The 11,382-nt window shown below is 32.2% G+C and overlaps 1 protein-coding gene across 1 annotated transcript; it reads right to left on the minus strand.

The window, feature by feature from the left end:
- Window positions 1–563: 563 nt before the first annotated feature.
- LOC121229146 (omega-hydroxypalmitate O-feruloyl transferase) lies at window positions 564–3,493 on the minus strand. The gene is made up of 3 exons (XM_041112538.1): window positions 3,338–3,493; window positions 2,742–3,218; window positions 564–1,791 (listed from the first exon to the last, which is right to left on the minus strand). Exons 1-3 carry the CDS (start codon window positions 3,338–3,340, stop codon window positions 934–936), a joined length of 1,338 nt encoding a protein of 445 aa, XP_040968472.1. The 5' UTR covers window positions 3,341–3,493; the 3' UTR covers window positions 564–933.
- Between the last annotated feature and the right edge of the window lie 7,889 nt (window positions 3,494–11,382).

Consider the following 11,382-nt stretch of genomic DNA (forward strand, 5'->3'; position numbering starts at 1 on the left):
AAGTTTGTTTATATTATTATTTTTTTTAAACAATTAAATATATATTTATATTATGTTGAATTTAATATTTAAAATTTTTATATATTTTTTATTTATTAAAAAATCATACATAATCATCTTAATATTCTTTTTTAATGTTTACCTTATAATAGTATTATATATTAGCATAAATTTATTATTTTATAAGTGTTATAAATTATATAATATATATAGCATAATATAATCGATTGAGTCTTAGTTTGATTAACATCGACATTGTTGTCAGTGTATGAGGACGCGGCCGGTTCGAGTGTGCTAAAGTACATTATTCTCTTATTTAAGGTTGGCCAATCTCGACTCAAGAACAAGTCTATAATTAACTAATAAGTATGAATGAAAGGGTGGTTAAAATAACTGAAGTTAGGTTGCTGTTAAAAATTAAAATAATGTATATATAGTTTTTCATCTCCCCACTGTTAAAAGATTGGGTTAAAAACTTTTAAATTTTTTATTAATCCAAATAAATAATTTGATGATATTTTATTAAAATTAGAGATTGTGGGACACTGCTGAAGCCCGACGTATGCTTCTTGTCTACTTTTTTGAATAATTAACCAATAATTGTGGGACACTGGTGAACTAACTTCTACTTCTGTCTTATGTACGTATTTGTTTAAAAAAATAGAAAAATTGATTATAAAGAATGAAAATATATAAGACATACGCAACATTAACCTTTTAAAACAACATACATAACTTCAGTTCCCAATAAATAAATAAAAATCCATATTCAAAGAAAAGCGAGAAACCACCCCCACACGGCAGAATTTCACCTTTCACATCCCCTTTTACCCTTTACTTGTTCATGCATGATTCTGCTTCGGTTGGTGCTGCATGTCTATGGACTAACGTGGTATAGAAAAGGCTAAATATTCTGCAGATATTTGTAGTTATCTAAACCACCATCTGTTCTTGGAAGACCTTCATTGCAGAAGCTGGCAACCCCAAAAGAACGTTGATGTTTTTCCTCTCTTTGCCATGAGATAGGAACAATGTGACTTCCTTCTCAGGCAATGCAACTGGCCCTGATATAACAGGCTCTCCCCATCCGAAATCCGTAGTGTGGAAAGATAGCCTAGACCATGTAGTGATCAGCAGGGTTGACGACAAAGATGGCCTGGCTCTGGTTACCTCAAAGTAATCTATGGCTGATCTCATGTAACCATCCGTAACCATCTTAATTGCATCCTGAATTAGAGCTACAGCATGTGAAATTGGCTTGTCCAATAGCTCGCCAGCTTGGCATATGGAATTTGTCAATACAATTCCATTGCCGAAGTAGCCTTTTGGAAGAGGTGGATCGAATTTAGGCCTGCCATCAACCGCGAAGAGAAGCTTGGTTTGTTGGTGGGATAGCAAGTTAAGTGCCTTGGTCCGAGCCCTCCATACGAATGCTGAAAGAGCTTCAAAACTAGTGCATTTTTCAAGAACCCCATCCTCCATAGAATATTTCTTCAGTTTTTGTAGCTTTTCAGGATCAAAACAGAAAGATCTATAGAGCATTTGGTCTTTGTAGAGATCACCAGTGCTGGACTTGTCCTCTATCTCAGCAAATTCCTGATGCAGATGCTCTATCTTAGGAGGACTGCGGGCTTTCAGAATAGTTCTATCGGAGAATGGAGGAACAGAAAGTGGAAGACCTCGGGCTGTTTCACCCCACGAGTTGACAAATTCCATAGCACCAATGCCATCAAACATGCAATGGTTCATGCACAGGCCAAGGACAAATCCTCCGCATTGGAACTTGGTCACCTGAAAAATTAAATTTATCATTCAGTTCAGATACACATATCAATTTGAGCTGTCCTCTTTTTCCAGAGGCGAATGTAAAAAAGCGCGCGCGCATATATATATATATATATATATAATCAAAGCCACTACTAATAGATATCAAAATTTATAAAACAGAGGGACCAACAATTTTAGAAATAACAAGCACAATAGATATACTTGGAAGAGAGTGACGTAAGAGAGAACATTTAATTAATCATGAATCACAACTGAAAAAAAAAAACCTACATTGTCGAACAAATTTGATAGTATTTTTTTTTTGTGGCCAGTAAATAACATATCAAACATTTAGGTGACCAAATTTTATTTAAATTAATAATAAATTTTAGTGACAAATATACATATATTTTTGATGAATTACAATAATAAGGTAAAGTCCAAGCAATAAACATAATTAGCAACTTAAATTCAGGCCACACTTGAGCGGTGAACACCCTTAACTATCACACCATCCCATGGAGTTTAAATCACAAGATATTATAATATCATAAAACAAAAATTTCTCAATAAAACAAAACATTTGAGAATTTTTACATAATAAAATTTTGAATTAATGACACAAATAAAAGGTGAGATAAAAATCATAGCTTCACTTAGAAAAAATCCAGGCATTTTTTTTTTTGCTAAATCTTAGTGAAATATTTAGCAATATATCTTACGGTCATACTTAAAATTACCATATAAACATAACATGCCACTTGTAAATTTCTTAATAGATTTGTCGTAGTGATGAAAACTACCTGTACAAGATGAATATTGCTGATGGTATTCAGGTTTATAAATGCTTGATGGTCATCATGAGAAGAAGTAAGTTTTCACATGTTAAACTTAAACTTGTTAAGTGGCGAGCATAGAGTCAACAGATTAGAGTTGTAATATGCACATTGTGTTAGTGGAGAAGTTTGAAATACCTGAGCCACTAGAGGTGGCATCTCCAGTATGTTTGTTGCACCAGGAATGTCATAAACCAACTTCCCAAGAGTCTCAGGATCAGGCTTTGTTATGTCTCCAATCTCCTCCAACGTACAGTTAGCTTCAGCTTTGACGAACACAGCCCCTTCTCCAGTGCAGTCCACAATAAGTTTACCCTCAGAGCTGATGGTTAGCCGCCCAGCAAGGGGATAGTAATGAACAAGAACCTTTCTCAATGCATCCTTGATCACTTCACCAGCATCGTCGTTCCCTTTTTCATCCGACTTGAAGCAGTATATGGTGCGAACAATGACGGCTATGTTTTGGTCAAGATTAGAGAGAAAGTATAGATCCTTTGGTGTCTCTTCAGCGGGAGAAACCAGGGTTGGCTCTCCTTGCTTCACACTAATTAGCTGGGACACTTTGCCATTGGACTTCTTCTCCATTATAGCTGCACCTTCTATAACGTCTACACCCTGGATCATAAAATAAGAACATGAGAGGATATAAAGCCAGAAAAAAAAAACAAGGAAAATTGGTCTATATTTAATGCATCTAATGCCAGAATTGATGGAGGAGATTAGTAAAAACAAACCATGTGGAAAGCTAAAAGAGATATTGAAAGTTTTCAGAGTAAACTCAAGAAAACAATGATTGGCCGTTTGAGGCAATTGCAGCAAACAAAAAGTTAAAACTACAAAACCAAGTATTGCATTGGCTCGATGGTTGAGGCCACTCATAAATTTGTAGTGGAATGGATGAAGAGGGTAAATCTACAAGGGAACCGAGTCAGAATTTTGGTGGTATGTGTTTGAGGAAATGAAAATGACATGGAAGGTCATGTGTCTATGTTTCATTGGACAGAAGATTTTGGGTATTGGTCAATATGGTTTGGGTAGGCTACTGGTCACACCAGACAAAGGAGTCTGGCGTGCGCAAATGTGGATAGGTTGTTGGGGGTTGGCATCCCAATTCTTTCTTTCTATCATTTTCCCATTTCACACACATTTTCTTTTTTCTCATTAAACTTGTTATCTATTTTTCATTAAGACTGTTTAGTTGCAAGCTAATTTGGTTCTCAAGGATCACAAGATATTTCTTAGCTTGCTTATCACTCAAATTAATGCTTTGAATACGAAATCGTAAATTATATCTTGTGATTTACTCTATGAATTAGTAATCAGCTTCTCTCTAATATTAAGTGTTCAAAATGTTTTAAAAATCAAAAGTTGCTTAAACCATTCAAATATAATCTTGATGGATTAGTTATAGCTTAACTACTAAAGAAAACTTAGGAGTAAGATATTCTTCAACTGCCACTGTTTTTTTTTTTTTTTTTTTGGAATCGAAATGGGTCAAGTAAGAGAAAAGTAAGCATTATTTTTGAACAACAAATTCGTTGGAGTGTTGCAATCAATACTTTGTGAAGAGAAAAACAAAACAAAAACAAAAATCAGTACATCAACAAGAAATCATAAACTTTTAACAGTGGTTCATGGCTGCTTCCTATATTTACCCAAGTTTGACTTCTATCATTGAGAAAACTGTGAAGAACTGCTTCAAAACTGGAAATATGTCAACATAATAGCATATCGTTTGCATATTCTCAGACTATATTTGTAACATCCCAAAATTTCCAGCTAGGTACATGGCACTATTTTGATACGGATATAGTGTATGTTCAAGAAGATTAAAAAGATTTCTAGATAAAAGATTTATTTTTGAAAAAAAGTGATTTTAGATATGGGAATTAATGAAAATAATTTTAGAAGAGAAAAGGTGATAAAAGAATTAAATTACATATTTTGAAAAGTTCGAGGATTATAATGCAAATTCAACCAAAAAAGAAAATAAAGAGTTTTTATGCGTATTTGACATGATTTGGAATATGAATTGGTACGGTGAATATCACTTTTGAGACTAAATTAACAAGATAATGAAATATAGAGATTAAATTGTAAAATTTTTTATTTTATTGAGAGAAAGAGGAAAAATGCAATTTCATCATATATGGATATTTATAAGTGAATTATGATATTTGGAATTGATAGTTGCCTATTATGAAGGAAGTGTACACAGAGTTAAAAAAAAAGGTAAAATAATAATTTTTACATAAAAAGTAATTTTATCATTTCTCAAATATTTTTTTATGAAAAATATTATTTCTGACAATATATTTAATAAATGATTTCATTGGAACCATTGAATCATGGTATATGAAAATTGTGCTAAGCTTGTGCTTAAATTTGTTGTATGTGGACTACGGGGCTATTTGTGTGATTTTTTAAAAGGGAAGAAATGAGATAAAATGAAACCCCCCAAATCAGCTCTCTTGTTGCTGCCTGCCACCAGCTTTCTTCCCTATGAAGGTTCTCTCTTCTTTCTTTCTTTCTTTTTCTTATTCAATTTTTATGCTTTTTCCTTGAGATTTAGGGTGTGCTTATGATTAAAGTTCGAAAAAAACATTTATCTGTTATGAATATCTTATTAAGTGGGTGTTCATTAAAATCAAGATAAGTTTGGATGTACTTTAAATTCTTATAGTCATTAGAAGTAGATCTCTACTTTATTTATACTTCTTATGCCTATAAATAGAGACTTTGGAGAAGTTTTATATATCTGATCGATCAATAAAATACGCTCTCTCTTTTGCCCTCCCATTTTATTTGTTCTTTACTCCCTGTTCTTTTATTTTATAGCATGTTATTAGCTCGATTCTCTTTTAATTGTTTTTCTCCATAAGTCACAATTTTTTTTCCCTTTCACTAAGTCTCACCCCTCTCAAGCAACAACCAATGCAATAGCCGGTCACTCAAATTTGTTACTCAAGTTGTTGTCGATTGTCTTTTAGAGCTACTGTTATTTCATTCTTCAATTGAGGCCTACGCATTATGGGTAATCTTATGCAAAGAAATTTATATAATCTTTAAGTGGTATGTTTTTCTCCTTTGTTGATTAATTTTTGATAAAATTATTTTATTAAAAATATTATTACTTTATGGTTTCTTTTAAACTAAGATTTTTTATAAAATTATAGTATGTATGATATTTGGATGATTAAAATTTTTTATGATTAAATTATTATTATTAAATATGCTTGAAATTATTGTATTATATCTTTTAAATTGAATTTATAAATATTTGATTAGAGCATCATAAGATTTTATAACATATATGTGGTATTGAAATTTGGTACAATTCAAGTATCGTACACGAAAATTTTGATTTTGTTTATTAAATGATTTTTTTACTATTAGATTATAAATGTTATTACGAAAACAAAGTTGTTTTACTACTTGTAATAGTGCTCGTGATAATAGTCAGCGTGATAGCAATGATGTTAAAGAATCTCAAGTATATTTTACTATGATTTATTTATCATATCATGTTTATTATAATTGGAGACTAATCATGACAACATGGATAGATATATTTTTATTTGAAATCTACGCATGTTCGTCCTAGTAAATCTATTGCATTCTTTGAAGTGAACGCAAAAGAAAATATAAATCAATATTATTCCAATATTTGGTAGTACAAAATTAGTCGAAAGCACTAGAAGAGCTAATATATTAATATCTTGTGATGGTTAATCCATTGGTTTTAAAAGATATTCATAATGGATCTCATATTGAGATTGTGAATGAGAAAAAAATTATATTTCATATGAATCAAAAAGAGGACTGGGTTATTTATATTTTGAATCGAACTCGAGACCTCTCGCACCTTAAGCGAGAAACATACCACTGGACCAAATGCCCTACATTTGAAAATTTTGGCATATTGCCTGAAACGGATATTACATATAATTGTTAGGAAATTATATTTATTTTGTTGACTTAGTGACATTATAAACTTCACATTGATTTGGACACTTACAGTAGTAAATGTCACAGTAATACTTATACGTGGATACAAAGTAAAAGGAATGACAGTAAAATTATCAATTTGTCACAATTTATATTGACATTATTAGTACAATTGAAATGAATGTTAAAGTAAACCAAAAGTTTACTGATACAAATTCATTTACTACTTGGCATGACTAGTTAGACCATTCTGGATCACATATGATGCGAAATTAATTGAGAATTCATATAGACATTTATTAAAGAATTAGAAGATTTTTTAATTTAAAGAATTCTCATTTGTTGTTTGTTTTCAATGAAAATTGATTCTTAGAAACTCACTAACTAAAGTTGAGATTTAATGTCTTACATTTCTGAAATGAATATTGGACAATTCATCTACCATGTGGATGATTTTGATATTATATGATTTTGGTAGATGCATCTATAAAACAATCACGTGTGTTATCAACTTGTAATCTATTGTTTGCAAGATTGCTTATTTAAATAATTAATTTCAGATCATGCAATTAAGACAATTCATCTTGCTAATACTGATAAGTTTATGTCTTAGTCTTTTATTGATTGAGTTTGAAAAACTTTTGTAAAAGTTTGTTATATATGCGCATTATGGTTTAGAGAAATTATTGATTGACCGCCTCTAGTTAACATCTAAACCATTACTTATGAGAACTAAACTTCCTATTTCAACATGATATTATGTTGATTTACGTGTTGTACGCATCAAGCCAATAAGTTATAAATACTCCCTATTACAATTGGTTTTGAATAAGAGCTAAATATTTCTCATTTTGAATTTTTGTATGTACGTATATTTTCCAATTGCTCCACAAAATGCACAAAGATGAGTAATCCTCAAAGAAAGTTAGGAATGTATATTAATTACAAGTCTCTTTGTATTATTGGATGTTTTTAATGTATTGGAGATTCAATTATGACATGATTTGTTATTACAATTTTGATTCAATAGTTTTCCTGACATTAGGGGATATACCATTTAATATTTTAATTTGAACTGAAGTCCAAGTAGGATAATTAGTGAGAATAAATAATAGATTGATCTGTTCCAAAGATGAAATTTTTTCTAGATGGTCATATAGTAGAGGCAGGTGCTTCAAAAGAGATCGAAAACATAACTAATAAGCAAAACTCTAAAAAAAATTCAGATACCTCAAACTAAAGATTAAAATAATGAAAATAAGATATCTCGATAAGTTATGTCAATTCGAGAAAATATGGAATCAAATAATAAAAGTGGTCGACAATGATTTTGCATGCAATATTATTATTGAAATAATGAAATAAAAGGAGGATCTTGAATAAATCTATTGAGAAATATAGATATGGGATAAATTGATCAAAATAGAAAGACGCAACTCAAGTACAATTAAATTCGAGGAGTTTTTGGATTAGTGTTCCAAATATCTAAAGCTATTGTAACACCCTTAACTCGTATCTGTCGCCGAACTAGGGTTAAAGGCATTACCAAACGAATCGAAACATTCAACTTTTATTTCATAATCATCAAAGCATCAGAGATCAAATATCAATATAGAGTCTCTTATATAGGTCATCGAGACCTTAAACATACATTAGAAAGGAATCGGGACTAAACAAAACACATATCAAAATTTTCCAAAACTTAAAAATTTTTCAAACAAGTACAGGTCATACGCTCGTGTAATCAGGCTGTGTTCCTTACATGGCATTAGACACACCTGTATGTCTAGGCCATGTCAAAACAAGGCATACATATTGACTTGCTCACACAACCACAAGTCACACCCGTGTGCCTTGGCCGTGGTCGAGTCTGACTTGGGCTACACGGCTAGCCACACGCCCGTGTGCCTTAGTTGTGCTCGAGTTTGACTTACAATTGTAGGGTACCCCAGGGGACATACGACCGTGCCACATAGCCGTGTGTCGCACACGGCTGAGACACACGCTCGTGTCTCTACCCGTGTGGACAAAAATAGGCCATTTGAATAGCCAATTTGCCACCCCAATTTCGGTCAACCTACAAGCACCAAACCAAACATATATACACAACCATTTCAGCCAATATCTATACCAAACCATACATAATTCATGCTATAACATTATCAATCATTTCAAATCTCAATTCATCAATCAATTTATACCTAAAACTTAAACTAAAATCATACCTAAACATATGGTCAATACATCATTCAATCAAATGCTCAAAAATTACCAAAACTTTTCAACATTGACCATTTCTTTTGGCCAACCAAAACATACCACAATTTCACATTAGCATCACATATCTATACCATTATCAAACTATAAGTTCAAACACAAACTAGCCATATCACATGGCTAAATATGTACATTACAAAACATAATTCCACAACTTCTAGCCTATACATGCCATACTTTAATATATATATTTTCAAAGTACCAAAATAAGGTTCGATAGTGTGGTGGCGATCCTCGACGATTCTTGAGCTCGCAATAGCTTCGATATTTATAAAACAATGCAACTGAGACTTTAATTCTTTCAGTTCGGTCGGAGCCATTCTATACGGAGCATTGAAATCGGAGTAGTACCAGGTACCAATTCAATGCCAAATTCAACTTCTCTAACTAGAGGTAATCCCGGAAGTTCTTCAGGAAAAACATCAGGGAACTCATAGACAACAGGCACAGATTCAACTTTCTTTTTTGACATTCTCGAATCAATCACATAAGCAAAATAGGCTTCACAACCCTTTCTCACAATACTCAAAGCTTTCATTGAAGATATCACAACAGGCAATCCATTCAAATCACTAGATTTAATTCTGACTATTTCATCATTTTTGCATCTCAAATCAATAGTTTTCCATTTGAAGTTCACAACAGCATCATGCAAAGTTAACCAGTCCATACCCAGGATTATATCAAATTGATCAAAGGGCAACAACATCAGATCAGCCGGAAAACAATTGTCTCGAAACATTAATGGACAATTCTTGCGACTTTATCAACCAAAACACATCTGCCTAGGGGGTTCGAAACTCTAATTACAAATTCAATAGACTCTACAGGCAAAGTCTTACTGTTTACTAAGTTCATGCATATATACGAATGTGTTGATCCAGGATCTATTAAAGCAACCACAGAAGTATCATAAAGAGTAAATATACCCGTAATCACATCTGGCGACGAAGCTTCTTCACGAGCTTGGATAGCATAGACTCTGGTAAGTGCACGAGCCACGTATCTAACAGCTGTATCTTTTGTCCCTTTCTGACTGCCACTTACATTTCCCGTATTTTTGGGAGGTCTACCACGAGAAGCATTGCCACTCGGTCTCAAATTTTGTACACTTTCTTGCTCGATAGATTCAGGGTAATCGCAGATAAAATGATCTAACGATCCACATTTGAAACAATCCTGATCATATAGTCTACAATTACCGAAATGTCTTTTACCAGAATGCTTGCACTCAGGGCTACCAGATTTAGCATTTTCGATACTGGCAACAGATGTAGCTAAAGCTTTGAAGTTCGACTACGATTGTGATAACCTAAATTAGGGCCTAATCGGAATAGTGGTTTTGGGATGACAAAATTTGAGATTAGAAATAATTATTTTATGATTATTTTGAGGTCTATGATATGATTGCATGATTGTGTGAAAATTTCGTGAAGAAATTTTATGCATAAAGTGCTTAATTTGAAGTTAGGGACTAAATTGAATAACTTGCAAAATTTGTATTCTAGAAGTTTCTAGTATGAAATTGCTTTGAAATATTAATTAGGAGGTCTTAAATAGAAATTTGACCAATTTCTAAGTTTATGGGCAAAAATTGGACATGGATGGAATTTTTGAAAGTTTAGTAAGAAAGGGCATTTTGGTCATTTGGATATTAAATGAAATAAAATGGGAAAAATAACACAAAAACGATCATCTTCTCCATAAGTTACTGCTGAATTTTTCTCTCCACAATATCTAGGGTTTCAACACTTTTAAGCCTTGATTGTAAGTGATTTCTATGCCCGTTTTTAATGTTCTTTACATTTTTGAAATCCTCGTAGCTCGGTTTACCTATTTCTACCAATATTTTGAGCTAGGGTTTATATTTAAAATTTTACCCATGGATGATATGTATGAATTTTGATGTTTTATGATAGAATATGAAGTTTGAGATTGTGTTAAACAACTTTTGCTAAGTGATTTTTCGTAAAAACGAGTAAAATGACATAATCGGTAAAAATACCTAATATTCGTAAGTACATGTTAGAGTGTGAATTTGATGTTTCTATAGAAGGGAAAAATGATCAGCATGTCATAAAACATAAGAAAATAGGATGAGGTTTAATTTACGAGCCTTGGGGCAAAAGTGTAAATATGTGAAAGTTTAGGGGCAAAATAGTAATTTTACCAAAGTTCGTACTAGGGGCTGTTTTGATGAATGTGTGTATTAAATAAATTAATTTGGTATTATAGATCAAGAGAAAAGGGATTCGAGTTGAGATCGGGGGCAAAATAAAGTTTACAAGGAATAGACTCGACTATTCTTATTTTGTATCGAGGTAAGTTCATATGTAAATATTGTAATATAACCGTTATTTTAAATCATTTAATGCTATTTATACGATATTATGATTGTTATCATGCAATTCTATGCTTTGTGGTCATTGTTGGACAACATGCAAAAAATTTATGAATTATGTGAAAAATGTGAAAGACTACCGAAGTATCGTCAGTGGTATTCCAAGGAGAATGGTAAAGAAGTATGAATGAGGAAAGTCCCGTTGAACCTTAG

The sequence above is a fragment of the Gossypium hirsutum genome, chromosome A05 (assembly GCF_007990345.1).
Source record: "Gossypium hirsutum isolate 1008001.06 chromosome A05, Gossypium_hirsutum_v2.1, whole genome shotgun sequence".
Taxonomy (NCBI): Eukaryota; Viridiplantae; Streptophyta; class Magnoliopsida; order Malvales; family Malvaceae; genus Gossypium; species Gossypium hirsutum.

Coding starts and splice junctions, on each gene's coding strand:
- LOC121229146 (XM_041112538.1), bottom strand. Junction 1,792..2,741: donor TGCCACCTCTAGTGGCTCAG/GTATTTCAAACT, acceptor TTAATTTTTCAG/GTGACCAAGTTCCAATGCGG.